This window comes from Neomonachus schauinslandi, chromosome X (genome assembly GCF_002201575.2).
Source record: "Neomonachus schauinslandi chromosome X, ASM220157v2, whole genome shotgun sequence".
NCBI lineage: Eukaryota > Metazoa > Chordata > Mammalia > Carnivora > Phocidae > Neomonachus > Neomonachus schauinslandi.
In genome coordinates, this window is record NC_058419.1 from 51,082,844 (window position 1) to 51,106,473 (window position 23,630).

A 23,630-nucleotide genomic window follows, 5' to 3' on the forward strand; every position below is an offset into this window, starting at 1 on the left:
ACTGTCCTAAAGTTCAAGCCTTGCTAGAGGGAAAAACACCTTTAACTTGACAATGGCAAGGCCTCCAGTATCTTGTAGGTCCTCTTTAGCATATGAAATTTCTTTTGAAAACCTGCCTTTTCCTTATCTCCCCCACTCCCAAGTATATAATCAGCCACCCCTCACAACCCCAATGCAGCAGGTCTTTCTGCCCATGGGTCCTGTCCCCATGCTTTAATAAAACCACCATTTTGCACCAAAGGCCTCACAAGAATTCAAACCCACCAAACCTCACCTATATTCCAAAACTACATCATCTTTGTTGAATGATACTACAGGAGTTAAAAAATAATTCAAAAAGAGTTCCCCATGGTAAACAAAAGACAAAGATGAGCACTGAAGACCAAAAACCTGGTGTCAAATTCTTACTCTACCACTTACAAGCTGTGTCAGCTTAGACAAGTTATCTAGTCTCAATAAGCCTATCCATCTTATAAACAAAATGGAGATGATAATAGTGCCTGCACAGCTGGGTTGTTGTGAGAACTTAATCAGATAATATATGTAAATTAAAATGCTTAGCCCATGATCTCATACCATAAATATGGCCAATAAATATGAGTTCTCATCACTCAAGAACAAAGTTATCTTTCATAAAATGGGTCATTTCATGAAACCATCTAAGAAAAGATAGTGAGTTCTGTCATTTTCTAAATAAGACATTTAGGCTGGGTATACACAGAGCCATCAGAGAGACTCTGACCAAAGAATTGCAATTCAGTCCCCACCCTATTCTGGTGAGTCAGACTTCTGAATATTGTGTGAATGGTATAAAGATATGCTTAGATTTCCTAAATTTCTACAATAAGCCCAAAGATTTCATCAACATCTGTTAGGATAATACAATTGGCTAAACTGCTTACCCTGTTGTTCTGATTATTGGTAAAGCTTTAATTCCCATGGTTTATTTTATTATTTACTAAATTTCTTCCAAATATTAATGATAATCATACCATATTAATAGTAATCAGAAGTACTTTTCCTAATTTTAAACAAATTGTTATTCTAACAGATAAAACTTCTAGCTTTTATAAATGACCAAGCAATAGGAAGAATTTCATTTTTATGTTTCATTCTCTTTAAATAATAGCTAAGGAGTTGGCATCAGACAAAATGAGTACTTTAAATATAACCCCAGAAGCAACTTAAGACAAAACCAACTCACCTGTAATTGCAAAGCTTCATGATTTTCTAATCCTTCCACAATTGGTGAAAATCGTTCCCTATTATTTCTTTCTGCTGCAGTAGTTATAGCCCCTAAAAGTTTATCTAGACTATAGAGGGGGAAAAAAATTAGAAATGAGAAATCCATCTTACACACACATTATGAATATGGGTTATCTGCTTCTTTCAGTCTTATTTCCTCTCTGGCATTTGATGTTTATAGCGACCACTACACTTTAAGAGTTGTATTCCTATACACATATTTCTACAAGTCAAATATTGATAGCTTTAAATAATTTTAGGGCATCAAAATGAAAATTCAATTAAAAAGCCTTGAGGAAAATAAATTTCCTGGGTAACATTCTTTAAGATATTTAGTTGATAAACACTGAAATTTAAAATTCCAGGTTTGGTATTTCATGTGTTAGCATAAATATTAATAATTATTTAAGCATAATATGACATCTACTATTATTAAAATTTTATTCACATGTAAACTGATTTTATAATAAAGTACTAGAAAGAGCAAGTACATTTGAAAGAACTTAAAAAAATCAACATTCTTTCAAAATGGAAGAAGAAAGAAAAACTAAAAAAGAAAGTCTAGGTAATTAGAGAAGCATCTATAATTATCTAGCACAAAAAAACCTATTTACATAAACAAAAATATTGGTAACTATCGCTATACAGTGTTTGAATCAAATTAACCTCTATGTAGTATACTGTGCTTATCAAACTGTAGCTACAACTATAACAAATATACCAGAATAGGTTGTATTATATGAATTAAGTACTGAAAATCCGATTGACAAGAAAAATATTTTTTACTCATGTATAAACTAATTTTTCTATAAAACCTAAGGAAATCTTACTTTTGCATATGTTATTTCATTCTTAGTTTGTTCTAAGATAAGACTTAATGCTCTCTGATAATATTTTTGTTTAGTGTTTGGCTTTTGATCTCTAAGGACACTAAGCAGCATTAAGCAATATCTCATTTTATTCTGATAGGTATGAAAAAGTCACTGTATTAGGATATTCTTAAATCTTTGCATGGTCCTATTCTGATTCAAATTGAAATTATTACTGTCACACACAATTTCAAAGAAATATTTTAGTATGTGATCCCCCTAGCAGATATTTCACTCTTTATCACAATGGTTCCATACTAACTAGGCTTATTAATGACATCAAATCTGAAATTTTGCTTCTCAGTCAATATTATTTTCATAAGAAGGTATGAACTAAGGTACATTCAGCAACAATCTGTTAAAATTAACACATACATGCACTCTGAATAAATGCAGTCTTTTTGTTCTTTCTTTTTAAAAGGTTAGTTTACTTCACTTTACACATAATTCATTTTTTCACTTATTACAGTAGGATAAAGTAAAATACTACTTTAAATAAAATAACAAAACAAAAGCATCTAGTCAATTCAGTGAGTTAAAGAAGTCAAATTTTGTGATGTGCACATATGGGGGATGTCTGTGTGTGTGTGTGTCTGTGTGTCTGTGTGTGTCTTTGTATTGAGCCCATTTTCTAATGATTACTTTACCTTCAGCTAGATAAAATTCTATTCATTCATTTTACAGTGAAATGAAGTTTGAAGAATTTCCCATTAGGGGTCTATCTATTTAAATCTGTTTCAAAAAAATTTTTAAGATGCTGAAATGTAAATAGATAAGATAAAATGCCAATAAGTTATTTTCTAAAAGATGATAATATTTTCATGCAAGTTATCTAATGAAAACCACAAAATACGTAATTTTAATTTCGCAAGTGCCATTTTCTTTGCAGTTAACATAATAATATAGCAATGCTTACATGTTCTCTTCTCCAACAATGCAAATAGCAGAAAGTATTTTTACTATTTCAGTCATCATGTTGGGTTGTTTGGGATCAATTGCTCTTGCCAATAGCAAAAGACTCCTTTCATCTCCTAGAATCCTTTGCAATCCAAACTAAAGGAAAAAAAAAAAAAGAATCTTCATTCAAAATGTATTTGTAACACATCTTTAATTTAAAAAGCAATTTATATTGATCTTCTAAAAACCTACACCTCCACAATGAGGTTCTACCTAATTATATGAAATGTTTTTCAAATGCAGTTACTTATCTTTGTTTTTTTATTTTAAATGACTATATCTTGAAGTTTTTTCCCCTTGATCAGATATGATCTACATTAGCCTGCCTAAAAACTCCATAAAGATTTGGGAGAAATATGTGAACAATCAGTATTTCTTCGACAAAGAAAAACATGTAAAGTACATACTGATATGATTTTTTTTTTTTAAGATTTTATTTATTTATTTGACAGAGAGAGAGAGAGAGCCAGCATACTAGCAGGGGGCACTGTAGAGAGAGCAGGAGAAGCAGGCTCCCCACTAAGCAGGGAGCCCATCTTGGGCTCCATCCCAGGACCCTGGGATCATGACCTGAGCCAAAGACAAACTCTTAACTGACTGAGCCACCTGGTCATCCCCTGATACGATTTTCTTAAGAAATTCTACTTATGTCATTGGATCTTCCTGGAGACATCTGGAATCCATGGTTAAATTCTCCAATATGTTTGTGTGTTAAATTAAACTGAACGAAAAGGGTAAAATGTTGTAAAGCTCTTTTGTATACTATATGCTAGTTAAAGAAGCAATAAACCTCTGTAGGTTTTCCCATACCATCTATTATCCTGCCCCTTTGAGAAGCTGTGCTGCATTACAAAAGCTATGAACCCAAGTAAATGGTGCCTGGGTTTTCGCAAGTGTCACAGTGAACTAGGCAGAGGAGACATCATTTTCATTTGTTTTCTAGGCTTGACTATGACCACAGAGTGTGCATTATAAGAATGAATAGGTAAACAAATGTTTAAAAAAGGCTAAAACTTGCATTTTCACTATATTTAGAAGGTATTTTCTTTGACCTTTGTCCCAAAAAGTATTTCTCAGACTTCTTATGAAACACTTGCTTCTTTATACAATTCCAACAGTAAAAATCCAACAATATTTTATCAGATCAAAATTGTCATTTGAAGCTTAACTTTTAGTTAAGTACCAAATATATGATTATTTTCATGGTGCCTAATTTAACTTCCAAAAGAATTTGGGGAGAGAAGGGGAATATAGCTAAAGCTCTTAAATGTAACTTTACCAGAGGACACAATAAATAATATATACAGAGATAAGGCAAATAAAAAAAGAAATGGAAGAGACAAGATTAAAAAGAAGCAAGGAGAACAGAATGGACAAGCATGTATAAAGGTGGCCAGTAGATACTAAATAGCAAGGAAAATAAGTGAAAAATGTATGTGTAAAACTAAGAGACAGGTTTACCATGCAATTACCAAACTTAAAACAACAGCTTTAAAAATCAAATAGACTGAGAGTAAAATTATTCAAATTTTCAAATTTTCATTTATAAGAGTAGTTTCTAGTACATAGGGACATACTAAAAATAAAAATGAAATAAATAATGAAAAACCATAAATCTAAACATAAGAGCAATATTACAGCAACAGAAGTTAAGAGGCAATGCTTTGCTTTTGATCCTACTATGATCCTATTATTACATGTCTTGTACAAAGGAAAAGAGTTTTGTTTTGTTTTATTTATTTGTCAAAGAGAGAGAGAGAGTGGGGGAGAGCAGCAGCAGAGGGAGAGGGAGAAGCAGGCTCCCCACTGAGCAGGGAGCCTGATGCGGGGTTCGATCCCAGGACCCTGGGACCGTGACCCCAGCCGAAGGCAGACGCTCAACCAACTGAGCCACTCAGGCGCCCCAGGCAAAGAGTTTTTGAAGAAGGTAATCTAAATTCCTTGGAGCCAACAAATGTTAAGTTTAAGTAATTTCAGATGAAAGTTTCATGCTTTATGACAATTTATTCCAACATGAAGGGGATATATCACTACATATTTTTTTTTAATTTTGAATGTATACTACAAGCCTATTGTTCCACATGCCTATAATTTAAAAGATTCACCATTTACTCATGTTCTGAGCATTTATATGCAAGATATTAACATGTCCTAACTACAGGTTAACCTTAGTTTAGAATAATATAAGTCAAACCATCATGTTCTTCCAAACTGCCAAACTCTTAAGTAAAAGTAATTATGTATTCACATATCAGCGTATGTTCTATCACAAAAAGCTCTACAGAAAATCTCACTACTATGACTTTCTCTATTGACTATCTTGGTTATAGATATTTAATAACCTGGTAAGCTATGAGAATTGACAATGCAAGTCAATAAGAATTTAAAACAAAGACTCCTACAGCTAATTTTACAGATGAGGGGATTGACAGCCAGAAACTTCAAGTGCTTTTCCAAAGGCCACTCAACTTAGTGGTAAAGCATGTACTATATCTCCTGATTTCTAGTACTATACTGTTCTATTATTTCTGTTTCCCTCAACTGAAGAAAGAGATTCATCTTGAATTGTGGAGATGGAATGTTCATTAAGTGCTTTCTTGTTAAGAGATCAGATTCTGCATAATTCTGTTGCAAAACACTAAGGGCACAGAAGTTGAGAAATTCTGTATTAATGGTGATAGAAATCTTTCCAGAAGAGACTTCCAGGAACAGTGCAATTAGTATAGTCTACACAAAAGTCTTATGTCCACTAGCAAGCATCCACTCCACATGCCAAAAATCCTTTGCTGATACATGTGTGCATAATATATAAATATATACAATCATATATAATCCCATGTTTAAGAAAGACTGTTTACAGATTAGACAATCTTATCACATTATTAATAGCTATATATATTATATTAACAACTATATATCTGGCCAGTTTTTGGTTATTGTTATGATTATTTCTATTAAATATTTTGAGATTATTAAAACATCATCTAAAAAGAATTATACAATTAGTGAATTAGTGGTATTTTATGTTATAGGAATATAGAAGAAATCATGTCTAATACAGTAACAAAATTGTTTATAGAAAAAACACCTATAGGGTGCCTAGGTGGCTTAGTCGGTTAAGTGTCTGCCTTTAGCTCAGGTCATGATCCCAGGGTCCTGGGATGGAGTCCCTCACCGGGCTCCCTGTTCTGCAGGGAATCTGCTTCTCCTTCTGCTCCTCCTCCCACTCATTCTCTCAATCTTCTCTCTCTCCCTCTCAAATAAATATATAAAATCATTTAAGGGGTGCCTGGGTCACTCAATCGGTTGAGTGTCTGCCTTCCGCTAAGGTCATGATCTCCATCCAGGTCCCAATATGGAGCCCCACACATTGGGCTTCCTGCTCAGCAGGGAGTCTGCTTCTTTCTCTCTCTCTCTCCCACCCCTCCTTCCCCTCTGCCTCTCCCTACTGCTCCTTCTCTCTCTCTTAAATAAACAAAATTTTTAAAACATAAAAAGTTTTTTAAAAAAGAAAAAGAAATAGTAACTATAACATCATAACTTCAGCACAGATTATTTTTTTGAAGATTTTATTTATTCATTTAAGAGAGAGAGAGAGCGCACGTGCGTGCATGTGCACGTGTGGAGGGAGGAGCAGCAGGGAGTGAGAGGGACAAACAGACTCTGTGCTGAGCAGGAAGCAAAATGCAGGGCTCCATCTCAGAACCCTGAGATCATGACCTGAGTGTAAATCAAGAGTCGGACACTTAACCAACTGAGCCACGCAGGCACCCTGAGCAAAGATTATTTTTAGGAAAAAAACCCTTGTCTAGAATTCATAAAGTCTCTAATACTGCATCTGGTATACATATACATAAAAACCCTGCAATCTTCCAGGAATGTCTTCTATGTATATTAACTCACGGATATTAATTAAACATAAAATAGAAATCTTAACTTTATAATGTTCTTAGCAAATAAGTCAAACTATAGCTTTGAAATTCCCTTTTCAATGAAATAAAAACACTGTAAAAAATGGTATTCAACATAAAATATTTAACCATGAAAGAAAAAAAAAGTATTATCTAATTTGGCAACAGACTTATGTGCTTCCATAATTATAAAAACCTACCAATAAATATATTGTGAAGCAAAGTATATTTTAAATAATATTTTGATGAAACGTATGATGATTTGCATCATAAAGACCCTTTGAAAACCAAATAAACACCTACTATACTGTTTCATACTTTCATATACTGTTGAACAAGCTCTCACCTTTTGTGACAGGCAGAAATAACTACTACTTACCTTATTATTCATAAATGCTTTGAGGCACTGAATAAGTTTATACTGATTCTTCTTGTCTATATTTTCTTGCCTGAATAAAGGGGAAATAAACATGTTATGTTGTGCTTAAAAATTTTTTAATTTCCCCTTCAGTGATATTTTTCATGTTTATTCTTACTGTTTCTTGTCCAGAAGCTTTTCCAGCACATCCAATAAGAGTCCAAGACCTTCATGGCCAAAGTTGTTAACCCAGCTATGAAATAAACAAAAAATATGTATAAATAAGTTTGTATATTTAAAACATTAAGTATCCAAAATGAAATTTTCACTTTTTAAGAAACTGCTTTCCAAAGTGGTTATCCAATTTGGCATTCTTTCAGGAAAGTGTAATAGCTCCATTTAATCCAAATCCTTCCCAAAATTTCACACTGTCAAAATTTTTTTGAGAGAGAGAGAGAGAGAGAGAGTGCACACATGCGTGCCCATGAGTGGGGGAGAGCCAAAGGGAGAGGGAGAGAATCTTAAGCAGGCTTTATGCCCAGTGCAGAGTCCAATGTGGCGCTCAATCTCATGACCCTGAGATCATGACCTGAGCCAAAATCAAGAGTCAGACACTTAACCAACTGAGCCACCCAGGCGCCCCTCACACTGACAAATATTTTTTTTAACTTTAGCCATTCTGAAAATTGTTTCCAGATAAACTGAGAAGCAAAGTAGTAAAGTAACTTGCCAAACATCACTCAACAAGTATCAGTTCTAGGGTTCACATGTCTAAATCCAAAGCCCGTATTTATTTCAACCATACCACTAGAAATTACTAATAGGACCAGAAAATGATTTTCTATAAAAACATCTGCTTATGGCTCTACCAATATTTCACTGAAGAAGAATTAGTGGTTAGTTCCAGAACTGCATTGAGAATCTATCTATCTATCTATCTATCTATCTATCTATCTTATATACGTATATACATGTGTATATATATATCTTATATCTATATTATATCTATGTCTAGACACACAAACATATGCTCTGCTTTATTTAACAGCTTACTTCATTCATTTAGGTGTGATAAGTATTTTCAGTCCATGCTTTTATTGAATTTTAAAGTTCTAAGCTTTATAAGAAATCTACTAAATACTGTTAAGGAAAGGAATCTGGAGACTCCAACTAAAACTTCCAATTGAGATTTAGACAGCTTATTGAAAAGAATAAGGCCAGTATGTAGCTTATACTTTTATTTTTTTGGATAAGCTAGTTTACAGTCTCACATTTTAGGTATTAACATATTAGTGATTTTATGTTATTAAGTTACCTAAGTCAAAGAGTTGTCTTGACACACTATACATATAAGATAATGTTTGTTGCCATTACTTGTGAGGGTGCCAGGTGTAACAAATAAACCAACAAACAAAAAGGGTAGAAAGATCAGTCAGGAGGATTCATTTATAAGTGAGCAAGAGGTCAGGATTAGATCTGAAGAATGAAAAAGAAGCCAGGAAGATTATCTGGGGAGCAAGAGAACAAACCTGCAATAGGGCAGTATCTTCTGAACTTATGGCGTGGCTATACCCATCAGGGAGTCCAACATCTGGTCCAGGGTTCAAGAAGTTAAAAATTAAAGACCCTTCCTCAAGTTTACTCAAAGATCAGAAAAATATGCCACCGTCCATCAATGGAACATGCTGTAAGACCACATAGTGGCATGTTCAAATGCGTAAGTTTTAGAAAAGACAGATCTAGGATCCAATCACAACTCTACCATATTCTAGTTGTGTTATTTTTGATCAATTACTTAAACTTTCTGAGCCTATTTTGTCATCCTCAAAATAGGGATGAAAATAGTACCTATACCCCAAATGGTCTTTGTGACTATTAAATGAAATAATGTACATGAAACAACAGAGTGAAGCCTGTATTAAACTTCTGAATGTGTTAAAAACCAAAAACTTCATTGCTCTTTGAATGTTCTAGTCCAAATTATAGTATGAATTTTAGGCATAAAGTAAAGACTCCTTTTCAATAATATAAAAACTTAATAACATTTCATCATTCATTTATTGAAAAGCAGTTTAATTGCTATGAAATATGTAGAGGAATCTAAACAGACACTACACTTTTTCCATTGATGGATTTTTAAAAAAAGATTTCATAATTTAAATATTTGATGGGGTGCCTAGCTGGCTCAGTTGGAAAAGCATGCAACACTTGATCTCGGGGTCATGAGTTTGAGCCCCACGTTTGGTGTAGAGATTATTTAAATAATTTTTCAAAATTTTTAAAATAAATACATAAATATTTGATACTCATAGTGCCTCATATGTTTAACTTGTTACTATTCAACTTTGCATATATTTATTTTTCATTATATTTAGTGCTGGCTAATTCACATTGGAGCAGACATGGAAATTACAATGGTAAGAGGAAAGGGAGTATGGAGAGAGTGAATCTATTTATAGTTCATGCATAATCCTGATAAGGAATTATATCAAAATATATTAAGATTTAAAACAGAAGTCTATCCCAAGCCTCCACAACTTCTGAGGTCCTTGCTTTTAAAGGTCCCGCTTATACTAATCAGCATGATCAAAGGGGGAAAAAACATATTTAATAAATATAACAGAGGATTCCAAGAGAAAGCAAGATTCTCCCCACTTCTAGCTCTACAGGTCAAAAAAAAGTAAGGAAAACTCTATAAATGTACCTATTGTATGACAGAATGAGATTCTGCTCTCTCACACATACATGTAAAGGAAAACCCTTCACAATTTCCCAAAACTTCAACCTTCAATATATAAATTGGAGATTCAGAGTTGGAATTATTTAGTTATAGTTCATATAAATATAACTTAAAAGCAAAGATTTAGTGGGTGGATGAGTTCAGTACATTCTATACATTACAGATATAATAAGAAATAGTGACTGCACTTATATTGATGAATAGATTGTCCAGATTCATGTAGGTCTTTCAAAGGGTTAATGCTAAAATTACCAAGTTCTATCCTGAGTCCCATAAGCTTTAAAGGCAGTTGGTCTCATGTGCAGGAGTCCCATATTAGTCATGTCATCCCTTTATCAGTTTGTGCACTGCTAAAGGCTAATATAAAGAGTTATGTGTTCTGTACAAAGAATTTTATTTCTCTCTAATGGTGTCCTATTCCCATGTGTAATCTCATACTACAACCCAAATCACTGGAATATCAATAAAATGAATGATAGCTTAGAGTTTCTTGGGGGAATTCAGAATGTTGGTAAAATTACAAAACATGAAACAACTAATTCCAAGGGTTGTGGAGACATTAAAGATGATTGTAAATGGTGTGTACACATTTTAATAGCAGGAAACATCTCATTTTATTTTTTAACTTAAAATCAATTTAATTAACATATACTGTATTATTAGTTTCAGAGGTAGAATTTAGTGATTCATCAGTTGCATACAACACCCAGTGCTCAGTACCCTCCTTAATGCCCATCACCCACTTACCCCATCCCCCCACCCACCTCCCCTCCAGCAACTAACAGTTTGGGAAACATCTCATTTTAGTATCAATGTTTCCAATGTAATGTTTCTGAATGCAATTAAAACCAAACTTTAGTTATATGCACTTATGAGAAAGAAAAAGAGCCCCAAGGTGATAAAGACCAATGTACTACCCAAAGCAAACATTATCATACATTTAGTCCATGAATCAATAATCTCCAAACAGTAGCCAAGAAGAAGTATTTTTAACATTTTTAAAGTATATTTGTTCAATTAAATCAACTTCATAAATAATTCCACTATCAATATATACATCTGTTAAAAAATAAAATGTTAACAAAAACAACATGGACTTGTATATGCTATGACTATCTTGGCCTTAATTCAATAAAAACATACATATCCACTTAGGTTTGTTACATGAAAGTAAATATGACAGACTTGAGCACTTGAATGTCCTTGGAAATATTCATCATAGTAGATTAGTACATAAACTATCTCTGCCCAATTTTAATTATCAGATGTAGTACTGCCATTTCCAGACATCTGTGCATATGACATTCACTGACCACTTATTTCACCTGATTCATAGAAGGCAGACTATGTTAATTTTCCAGCTCTGCCTCTCCATGGTTTTGACTTCAATGTTGAGCTAGACTATAATTTCCTTTGAAAACACCAAAAAAAAATTCCATCTTTCTCTCTATACTCTGTTATTAACTTAAAAAGGGTTTTATCTGGCTGCATTTATTCTCCCTATCAGGTCTCACTAGGAAGGTTCTGCTACACAGTACTCACACATTTTCTAAGAGTTCCTCACAAAAGAGGAAATGTGTTCTCTTTCTAGTTGTTTACATAACATAAAAACAAACTTCTTACATGTTTAGAACAAATTGTAAATGTCTAAGTTACATATAAAAATCTCCTGAGGGAAAATAAAAATTCTCTCTCAAAAGATAAAAATTCCTTATTCATTAAAATCAATTTAAGATCTCAAGAAGTCAAAATGGCTTAAATCCAAATCTGTTAAATTTACCAACAGGTTATAGAACAAAGAATATTTTCTTCCCCATCCCCCTTTAAAAGTTATTGTTAGAAAAACATAAGAGATCATCTTATCCCACAGTAATGATGAAAATAAAATCTGCAAATAATGTGAATGAAAATGAAAATTGAGTCTTCAATAAAAGAGAAGCAAGGGGAAAGAACATTGCAAATATTCAAGCAAAAGCTAGTCATATTTCAAATTTTCTTCATATATTTGAAATTGTAAATATATTAGGACACTTACTAAAGTCACCTTCTTAGTAATATCACCAGTTAAACTTATAATAAAATGTTAACTTCCACAAGAAAACTATATTGGTTGGGCGCCTGGGTGGCTCAGTTGGTTAAGTGACTGCCTTCGGCTCAGGTCATGATCCTGGAGTCCCGGGATCGAGTCCCACATCGGGCTCCCTGCTCGGCGGGGAGTCTGCTTCTCCCTCTGACCCTCTTCCCTCTCGTGCTCTCTGTCTCTCATTCTCTCTCTCTCAAATAAATAAATAAAATCCTTTAAAAAAAAAAAAAGAAAACTATATTGGTTTATTTTCTTAAGCTAAATAATATATTAAAATTCTATCATGCACTCCATAGGACATCCAGTTAATTTTAGTTTAGTGGAATTTTGTTAAAATGAACTTACTCTAGGAAATCACATTCCTAATCTATAAACCCTGAAAATTAAACAGAGTTGACATCAAGTTTAACTGTTGTGAATAAAGTAGGAAGTTCTTTGAATGCAAGAAAGAAAAGAGAGACATTAGCAAATACCACCCATACATTTACTTTTTCCCCAAGCCAATTTGCATATTACAGTGAGCTGCAGAGAGGTTAAATGAATTTTCTTTCATGGTAACAGGGATAAGGAGAGTTGAAGGGTAATTGCTATTTGATGACTGAACAACAAAATGTTAACAGTCCTTCTCACCTATTAGTTGCAGTCCCAAAAACATAGAATTAAAGACTCATTATAGAGTGTGACTGCTGCATAAAAAAAAGTCAAAGACATTTAATGCTCACAAATATATATATATTTTGCACAGGATAACTGCAATGAAACTAAAAAGAACAATGTCTTTGGATCCTCGCTGTGGACATCAAAAAACTCTTAGCAAGTTCAAATATTTTGTTGTCTCAGAATGTAATCTGTAATGGTAACCACTCTGGTCTTATTTTTATATAATAATTTAAAATCCCTTTCTCCTAAAACTGAGAAAGACACAATGGAAATTATGTGTGTATCTGTGTGCATACATGCACGTGTTAGCCATGGTTAAATATCTTAATATATCCAACTTTAACAATTTTTTTTCAAAACATAATCATTGAACAATGAATAGTCAAAATCTTTTTTTTTTTAAGATTTTATTTATTTGAGAGAGAGCAAGAGAGCACAAGCTGGGGAGAAGGAGAAGCAGGCTCCTGGGCTCCATCCCAGGACCCTGGGATCATGACCAGAGCAGAAAGCAGCCACTTAAATGACTGAGCAACCCAGGCACCCTGAATAGTCAAAATCTTAAATAACATCACATTAAACAACTTGGGAACTGTTAAGGCTTATCTAAGAAATATTAAGCCAGAGGTGCCTGAGTGGCTCAGTCATCAAGCGTCTGCCTTCGGCTCAGGTCATGATCCCAGGGTCCTGGGATCGGGCCCCACATCGGGCTCCCTGCTCAGTGGGGAGCCTGCTTCTCCCTCTCCCACTCCCCCTGCTTGTGTTCCCTCTTTCGCTGTGTCTCTGTCAAATAAATAAATAAAATCTTAAAAAAAAAAAAGAAATATTAAGCCAAACATACTCATTATTTGTTCTCTTCTACAGTGACATAAACAATCTAAATCAGATAACAACAAAATAAAAGTGATAAACATGTACATGCACATAGATAAAACCTATTTTATAGGACTATAATACAGTATAAAGTTCCCAAGAGATATTAGCCTTCTACCATATTTGACCTGGCCTGAATTCATTTTCAGACAAATCTAGAAATATTGCTACTCCTAAAATATATACACTTATACTTGATAAGTCTTTCAGAACATATAAATTCTTTTTAAAGAAAGCAAAATGTTTTAATTGCTGAAGTAACTTAGGCCTTCTTCAAAATTGCCCGGATTTCCTGTTCACAATTGGAAAAGTTAAAAACATTAACAATTTAAATTAACAACACTGTTCTGTCTTCATTTTACAAACAAACCTCCATGAAAGAACAGGCCATGATAAGAATAGCTTTACTGGTCATGAAATCATGTTACCTCATGTCAGCTCCTTTATTTTACAAATAAAGAAACTAAAGAATTTTAGTTATACATCTTGTATCATAGCTTGTTAATGGCAAAAACATGACTGGAATCCAGCATTTTTCTCTCTTACTTTTTTTTTTTTTAAGATTTTTATTTATTTGAGAGAGAGAGCGCAAGCACGAGTGGGGGATGGAGGGAAGGGGAAGAGGGAAAGGGAGAAGCAGACTCCCAGATTCCCCGTTCAGCAGGGAGCCTGACTTGGGGAGCGATCCCACGACCTGTAGGTCAAGAACTGAGCCAAAGGCAGACGCTTAACTGACTGAGCCACCCAGGCACCGCTGGAATCCAGCATTTCTCAATCCTTACACACCTCTAATTCACCTATATTACCAACATCTAATATAAAAAAAACATCAATTAGCATTATGAGTATTGTTTTGGTTATTTTGCTTCTTGAAGGAATATCAGATAAATGTTCAAATTTATAAAAATGTCATCAATGTGTATATTCAGAAGTGAAATCAATAATAGTAAGGTTTTTTTAAATATTTATTATGAATTCCATCATCAATGCAAGGGAAACCTTAAATAAAACATTAGGTATGTCCAAGAATATACTTTCTTTCTGCTTCCCATATACCAAAAAATAAAAGTTACTTGTTTAGCATTGATATAGTGATATCATACTGTAACGCATTACTGTGTATTGTAGACATATAGAACTGTAAACACCCACCTGAAAAAATAAATTGTTAACTGACATTTGGTATGATACAAAATACAAATATTAGAAAGCACCTGGAAAAAAAAATGGAGCCATTCAACATTAATTTGGGAATAACAGTCCTAGTTACCCTCATGTGCTTCCTTATCCAGCATGAATGAATTGGCCGGCAATTTTAAGATGGCTTCTTTTTTTTTTTTTATTTAACCAAACAAAAACATTATTTTGAAAAGATATATCACCCCTAAGTTCACTGTAACATTATTTACAATAACAAGATATGGAAGCAACCCAGTGTCCATCAATAGCAAACATATAAAGAAGATATGGTTACAGGGGCGCCTGGGTGGCTCAGTTGTTAAGCATCTGCCTTCGTCTCAGGTAGTGATCCCGGGGTCCTGGGATCGAGCCCCGCGTCTGGCTGCCTGCTCGGCCGGAAGCCTGCTTCTCCCTCTCCCACTCCCCCTGCTTGTGTTCCCTCTCACACTGTCTCTCTCTCTCTCTTTCGCTCTGTCAATTAAATAAATAAAAATAAAATCTTTTAAAAAAAAAGAAGATATGGTTACATATATGGAATGGAATATTACTCAGCCATAATAAAGAGTAAGATCTTGCCACTTGCAACAACATGGATGGATCTAAAGGGCATTCTGGTAAGTGAAATAAGTCAGAGAAAGACAAATACCATACGATTTCCCTTTCATGTGAATCTAAAAAATGAAACAAACAGAAAAGAAACCAGACTCAAATACAGCAAACTGAACCGGTGGTTGCCAGAGGTGAAGTAAATGAGGGGGATGGGTGAAACAGATAAAAATCCAAACTTCCAGTTAAAAATAAGTCACAAAGATGAAAAATATAGCATACGGAATAGAGTCAGTAATACTGCAATAATGTATGATGACCACACTGATCAGGGTAAGCAATGAGTAATGTATAGAATTGTTGAATCAATATGTTGTACAAAGAACTCCTGGTCTGTTGACAGTTTCGCGGTATGTTTTCCTTAGCCATGGAGATTAATATTTTACTGTTTTCAGAAAGCTTCTCTGATGTCTTTCCCTTCATTTCCATGTAAGGTGGATCACTTTCGAATTCTGCTTTGTCTTTGGCCAGTTTCGCTTTTCGCTCTTCAGTAAACTCATCCAAATTATTAGCCATTTTGCAGATATCAAGAGAGCGGGCTTGCCTTGGGAAAGACACACAGCGGCCAAGAGAAGAACTTCGCAGGCTGAAGAGGTGGCGATGGCTGCCCAGCACGGGAACACTGTGACCTTTAAGATTGCTTCTGATGGAGTTCAGGGCACACTACACAAAAATATGGCACCCTAGGGAGTGAGTCTTTAAAATATTAAGTATCTTTGAGTCTTTAAAATATTAAAAAGCTTAAAATGAAGGAATTGGGAAAAACCTCATTCCCTCACCTACCCCTCTTCCCTGAAAGCAGGAGCTAGATTTCCCACGTGACAGGTACCCTTCCTGTACCAAGAGGAGGGAAGATACTCTTTATCACCAGAGACAGGGAATTTGGGCCTAGAAGGCTATATGAAAAACCTTGTTAAACTACCCTTATCCTCCTAATAACTTCTTCATTGGGTACTACCCCTACCCCAAAACCCTTTGTCTTGTCAATTCTTTACAAATTTGCTGTTTCTTTGTATAAAAGATAGAAAAACTTCCTACTCTGGTCACTCATTTGGGTCTTCATTCTCTTGTAAAGGTACCCATGTATATGTAAACATTTAATGAAGTATATTTGCTTTTCTCAAGTTAATGATCATCAGTTTAATTTTCAGAGCCAGTCAGGGAACCTGAGAGGGTCCAGTAAAACTTTTCCCTCCTCTACACTTCCCACTAACTTCCTTAACTCTTCTATCCTTCTCTGCTTTGCCTTAACCCACTTTGGCTTTCTGAATTTTAAATAAACCCAGTGAACTCTATTTGCTGGACCAATCAGTCCCTCTATCAACTCACATCTCCAAATACAGTGAGGCCTATACTAGAGTATTGACAATGAAAATGTAGTAACTATGCAACAAAAAGGAACACTCGTGCACTGAAAATGCAAACTGGTATAGCCACTGTGGGAAACAGTAGGGAGTATGGTCAAAAAATTAAAAATACAACTACCCTATGATCCAGCCATTACACTACTAGGTATTTACCCAAAGAGTACAAAAACACTAATTCAAAGGGATACATGCACCCCAATGTTTATAACAGCATTATCTATAATAGCCAAATTATGAAAACAGCCCAAGTATCCATCGACTGATGAATGGATAAAGAAGATGTGGTATAGAGGAAACAAGATGGCAGAGAAGTACGGAGACCCTAGGCATGCCTCATCCCTCAAACACAGCTAGATAAATATCAAATCATTTTGAAGACCCATGAAATCGATCAGAGGACTGAGAGAAAACTGCACAATTAGAAGTAGAAAAACGGCCACATCATAGAAGGTAGGAGCTGCAGAGAGTTGATTGAGGGGAGAAAAGAACCAAAGGTGCTGCAAAGGGGAGGGAGCCTTGATCACGGAGAGAGGAGTGAGAGAGAAAGAGAGAGAAAGAGTGAAAGTGTGCTCAGGAAATTGCACAGGAAACACTCTTCCCCAAAACAACTGACTGGAAAAAGGAGAGGGGCTGACTACAACAAGTTTTTATAAACAGGAGACTGAAAAGTCTTATGTTTAGGAGGTCCACACCATCCACAGGGTTGTGCCTAGCAAGGCTGTGCCTGGAGGTGCTCAGGAGGGGAAGGAGGACAGAGACCGGGGAGTGGGCAGCATGTTATGAGGATCCCCTGGGTGGCACAGGGAGAAACATTTCCCCTGCTTGAAGAGCATTTGGGAGAGGCAGCATGGCCCCTTGGGTGGGGGGCGGGAAACTGGTGGCACCAACATGCTGCCCTGTTCCCTAGCATAGGAACAGAGACTTGAGCTGAGGACAGCAAATCTTGGTGCTTTCTGCGTACTTTACCATACACTCCAAACCCAAACAACTGCATGGTCACATGAGTGATTTCTGGGAAAAACCAGCACTGGCCACAACATAAGACCCTCCCCGAGAGGATCAGTGTGGGTCTTCACCATGTGGATCTCTAAAATTTAGAGTTTTGAAACTCAGCCACATACCTGGGATAAAATGCAAGAGTACTGTGCCACAAGGCAGGCAAACAGCTTGGACACACACAGAATGAAAGCAGGGATCTGGTGGAGGCCAGGGACATAAGAAGGGTGATCGTTAGCTCTTCTTTGAGGGCTTCCTGAGGAGTGGTGGGCATGAAATTCCTCTCTGGTGATAAGATAGCAGACCAATGCCATTCCTTACCCCCTCAACCCTGCATCAGCACCAACCCACTTCAGTGAGCAAATCAGCGCCACCCAGTGGAGGCCAGAGCTGCATACAAGCCCCACCCACTAGTGCCATGCAGATACAAGCCATCAGGGAAAGTCCACCCAAGAATCAGCACAACAAACCGCACCCACAAAAGACTAGTACAAACCCCTAAAATGTTCCAAGTCTACTGATCAATGATTACTGCAAAGGATCAGCTCTAAGGGAAATAAGATCTAGCTTCCTTTTTTAAAAAAAATTTTTTAAAGATCTAGCTTCTTTTAACAAGCAGACCAAAACAAAACCAGGATCTAGCTTCCTTTCCCCCATTTGGCCCCCCAGACCTCTACTTAATATAGCCATTACTCTCAGGACCAGAAATATAACAGGATATCCTAACAATCCCAGAAAAAACAATGACCCAGACAAAATGACAAGACTGAGGAATTCACTAAAAAAGAAAAAACAGGAAGAAGTCACAGCCAGGGATTTTATCAATACAGATACAACTAAGATGTCTGAACCAGATTTTAAAACAGTAATAATAAAGATACTAACTGGGTTTGAGAAAAGCATAGAAAACATTAGACAATTCCTTATTGCAGAGATAGAAAAACTAAAAACTAGTCAGACTGAAATAAAAAATGCTATAACCAAGATGCAAAACTGGCTGCATGCAATGACAATGAGGATATACAAAGCAAAAACAAATCAATGATACAGAAGATAAAATTATGGAAAATAATGAAGTTGAAAAAAAGAGGGAAAGAAAGGTATTGGATCACAAATGTAGACTTAGGGAACTTAGTGACGCTTTAAAGTATACTAACATTCATATCACAGGAGTTCAAGAAGAGGAGAAAAAAAGAGTACAATGTTCATTTCAGCAAATTTATATCCAAGAAGTTCCCTAATCTGGGGAAGGAGAGAACTCCCATTAAATTCAACAAAAGCCAGCAATCAAGAAGATATACTACAGTCAAATTCACAAAATACACAGACAAGGAAAGAATCTGGAAAGCAGCAAGGGAAAAAAGTCCTTAACCTACAAGGAAAGTCAAATCAGATTTGCAGCCGATCTGTCCACAGAAATGTAGTAGGCCAGAAGAAAGTGTCATGATATATTCAACATGATGAAGTCGAAAAATATGCAACCAAGAATACTTTATCCAGCAAGGCTGTCACACAGAATGCAAGGAGAGATAGTTTCCCAGAAAAACAAACACTAAAGGGGTTCATGACCACTAAACCAACCCTGCAAGAAATCGTAAAGGGAATTCCTTGGGGAAAAAAAGACCAAAAGCAACAAATCCTAGAAAGGAACAAAAAACATCACCAGAAAAACCAACTTTACAGGTAACACAATGGCACTAAATTTATATATATCAATAATCACTCTGAATGCAAATGGACTAAATGCTCCAATCAAAAGACAAAGGGTATCGAAATGGATAAAAAAACGACCCATATATATGCTACCTACAAGAGACTCATTTTAGACCTAAAGACAACAGCAGATTTAAAGTGAGGGAATAGATAAACATTTACCATGGTAATGGATGCCAATGGTGTATGTGTGTGTGTGTGTATATATATATATATATATATATATATATATACACACACAATGGAATATTACTCACCCATCCAATAGAATGAAATCTTGCCATTTGCAATGACATGGATGGAGCTAGAGTGTATTATGCTAAGGGAAATAAGTCAGTCACAGAAAGACAAACATCATATGATTTCACTCATATGTGAAATTTAGGAAACAAAATGTGAAATTTAGGAAACAAAACAAATGAGTAAGGGTGGGGAGAGAAAGAGGCAAACCAAGAAACAGACTCTTAACTACAGAGAACTGATGGTTACCAGAAATGAGGTGGGTATAGGAAAGGGTTAAATAGGTGAAGGGGATTAAGGAATGCACTTGTTGTGCTGAGCACTGGGTGATGTATGGAAGTGTTGAATCACTGTATTATTCACCTGAAACTAATATTATACTATATGTTAGCTAACTGGAATTTAAATAAAAACTTTAAAAAAGATAAAAACTAAACAAGAGATATAGCAAATAAGAAAATGAACAGGGTGCCTTGGTGGCACAATTGGTTAAGAGTCCAAATCTTGGTTTTAGCTCAAATAATGATCTCATGGTCAAGGGCTGGAGACTTGAGTCAGGCTCTGCGCTCAATGCAGAGTCTGCTTGAGAGTCTCTTTTCATCTCCCTCTGCCCCTCCTGCTCATGTGCTCTCTTATTTGCTTGCTCTCTCTCTCTCTGAAATAAATAAATCTTTAAAAAAAAAAAAAGAAAATGGACAAATGTGATGAAAAAGGAATGTCAAAGATAACTCCAAATCATACATACAAGAATCAGAGCCAAAAACCGTGAATAGATGGTGAGCTCTCTAATACAAAGAATACATAAAGGATTATAAAATAGTTGATCATGGAATCTCAAATCTGTTGTGAGCTCACAAACAAAAAAGTCCAGTATCATGCTTATATATAGCTCCACAGTATACGTAGAGCATGCTGTTTATATCTCCACAGTATTATTTGATAATTCATATTTATCTAGATTTCTAATATCAATGTTACAGAAATCCCCAGCCACATTAGAAAAATCAGTATACATATATAATTTGTTCTTGCCAGTCAAAATTAAGCCTTCTGTAACTGTGTTCTTAACTTCTATTACTCCAATTTTCCAAGATCATTTCAAAGAGCTGATAAATGCATTAAAGTAAATGCATGCATCAAACTTTTGTTATCAGGAAATTTAGACAAATGATTTCAACATGCAAAACCATTACTGTAATTTATAAACAATTCAAAAACAACAGAAATTAAAATTAATGAAAAATACATTATAACAACTCCAACACAGCATATCCTGCACTCTGTTCATAGGAGAAAGTAATGATAAGCAAATAAAATTAGAGCAACGTTTTGGTTTTTTGTTTGTACAAAATATGCCATAAGGTCAGAGAATACCACCAGGTCAATGTCCCATACCACTTACAATTAAAAGATTTCTTTTCATTCTGGGGCACGTGGGTGGCTCAGTTGGTTAAGTGTCTGACTCTTGATTTGGGCTTAGGTATGATCTCAGGGTTTTGAGATCCAGCCCCACAAAAGGCTCCACACTAGGCATGGAGCCTGCTTAAGATTCTTCTCTCTCTCCTGGGGAAGCCTGGGTGGCTCAGCTGGCTAAGAGTCTGCCTTCCGCCCAGGTCATGATCCCAGGATCCTGGGGTCAAGTCCCTCATGGGGCTCCTTGCTCAGCAGGGAATCTGCTTCTCCCTCTGCCTGCTGCTCCCCCTGCTTATGCGCTCTCTGATAAAGAAATAAAATCTTAAAATAAAAAAAGGTTCTCTTTCTCCCTCTGCCCTTCCGCCACCCAATCTCTCCCCTCCCTCTCTAAAAAAAAAGAAAAGATTTTGTCACTTTAACTGATGTTTATAATGCTGACCTCAACAACACTACAAAATTCCTAGGCGTTTTCTATATCAAATAAAAATTCATTAATGCTTAGTAAATTTTAGTGCTAGATCCATTTCAGAGTATTCTTAAACTTTGACAATTACTAATTCACATAGAGAAATTTGTAAATCAATTTTTAAAAAACTCCATTTAACACTCCAGTTTAATATGCAGTCTTCAATACTTTTTGATGAATTAATGTTGACTGGACCAATTTAAGAAATGATCTCCAAGAACCTCTCTTCAAAACTCATATTAAGGGTGGTATAGCACCTTGTCCCATAAAAAACCTAGAGCAGTCCTCAGTACACAGATAGTATCCTCCAAATAGAACTGGACTCAATCTTCATATTCTCAGTAATACTACATGCTGCAGAAAATACGTAAATAGAAACTTGGTTGATTCTGGTTATATAATGTCTTGAGTTTCATGTTCATATGACAGACCACCAGCCTATCTCACCTGAAGCTGATTTAGTTTTTCAAAGTACACTATAACATTATACTGCCTTCTATATTCTGCCTTTATGGATTCCATCGCAACAGATGATTTTCAGGTTTAAACTGCCTGATGTGAGAGGTTATACACCTATAGCTTTGCTGACAAGGTGGGAAATCTCCCCAAATTAGCTGTCCATTATCTAACAGCAGCTGAACAGCTGGGGTCATAGAGCAAACACTGTTATATAGAGCACACATCTTCTTTGAACCAACCACACAACATACCTGCACTCCAGGTGCTAGCTGGCATCTTAATTGTGAATTCTCAGCTACCTAGCCCCTATAAAAAGTCCAGCTGAGATGACAGATATTCCTGGGGGAGAGCCTCAGGGACATTTCTCAAGTACACCTTGGTAGGAGGTTAGATTACTGGAAAGCTGCATACCAGTATTATTAATCTGGGTCTTTGGAGAAACATCTTTATTTTTTTTTAACTCAAGGCACTATGCAGGAAATGCACATTCATAGAAATCCTGTCTACTTTATAAAAAACCATCAAAGACTCACTCTACTGTGTTATTCAATATCCCTTATTTAAAGAACCACAAAACAGGGGGCGCCTGGGCGGCTCAGTCATTAAGCGTCTGCCTTCGGCTCAGGTCATGATCCCAAGGTCCTGGTATCGAGCCCCGCTTCGGGCTCCCTGCTCCATGGGAAACCTGCTTCTCCCTCTCCCACTCCCCCTGCTTGTGTTCCCTCTCTCGCTGTGTCTCTGTCAAATAAATAAATAAAATCTTAAAAAAAAAAAAAAACCACAGAACAAAAATCTGAGCTCAGAATTATGAAGAATGTTTTCCCTGAAAAGTAGATGCACTATCATTCATCAGATAACAGCTATGTCTCTCAATACTTTTTTCCCCCTTCACTACAAGGAAAACTGGAACTATTTTATACTCACATTATTACCTGGCATTATCCTTGGCTTTTTGAAAATTATCACCTTCCCTCCTTGTTTACTTGGAGTTTGTATTTTACCATCTTAATGGTAGTGAGATACTGGCATCTTTCATTGCTTAATAATAGTCCCATAATAATAAGAGAAGTATATAAAACTCTAGTACGTGTCCAAGCCCTTTAATTAATTCATATAAATCAAATAAAAATGTCAAATGACAAATATTTATATGTATTTACTTCAAGACTATTTTAAACATATAGAAAATACAAAATGTATATAAGATGTTGTAAAATGGCTCAGTCAGTTAAGCGCCTGCCTTCAGCTCAGGTCATGATCTCAGGGTCCCGGGATCGAGACCCATGTCAGGCTCCCTGCTCAGCATGGAGTCTGCTTCTCTCTCTCCCTCTACCACCCAGTCCCACTCATTCTCTCTTTCTCTCTCTCAAGTAAATAAAATCTTTTAAAAATTTCTTAAAATAGAAGGAAGTTAAGCTTTCTATTAAGAAATCCATTTAATTATGGGGTGCCTGGGTGGCTCAGATGGTTAAGCATCTGCCTTCAGGTCATTTCATGA

At 35.6% G+C, this 23,630-nt stretch overlaps 1 protein-coding gene across 1 annotated transcript in view; it reads right to left on the reverse strand.

The window, feature by feature from the left end:
• The window catches only part of DIAPH2 (diaphanous related formin 2), a 979,600-nt gene that overhangs the window by 707,411 nt on the left and 248,559 nt on the right, over positions 1 to 23,630 (reverse strand). The window contains exons 6-9 of the mRNA XM_044911596.1: positions 7,519 to 7,593; positions 7,362 to 7,431; positions 3,031 to 3,167; positions 1,205 to 1,313 (exon numbers count right to left, since the gene is read on the reverse strand). Of these exons, the coding sequence (XP_044767531.1) occupies positions 1,205 to 1,313; positions 3,031 to 3,167; positions 7,362 to 7,431; positions 7,519 to 7,593 (391 nt within the window). The remainder of the gene's footprint in view (positions 1 to 1,204; positions 1,314 to 3,030; positions 3,168 to 7,361; positions 7,432 to 7,518; positions 7,594 to 23,630) is intronic.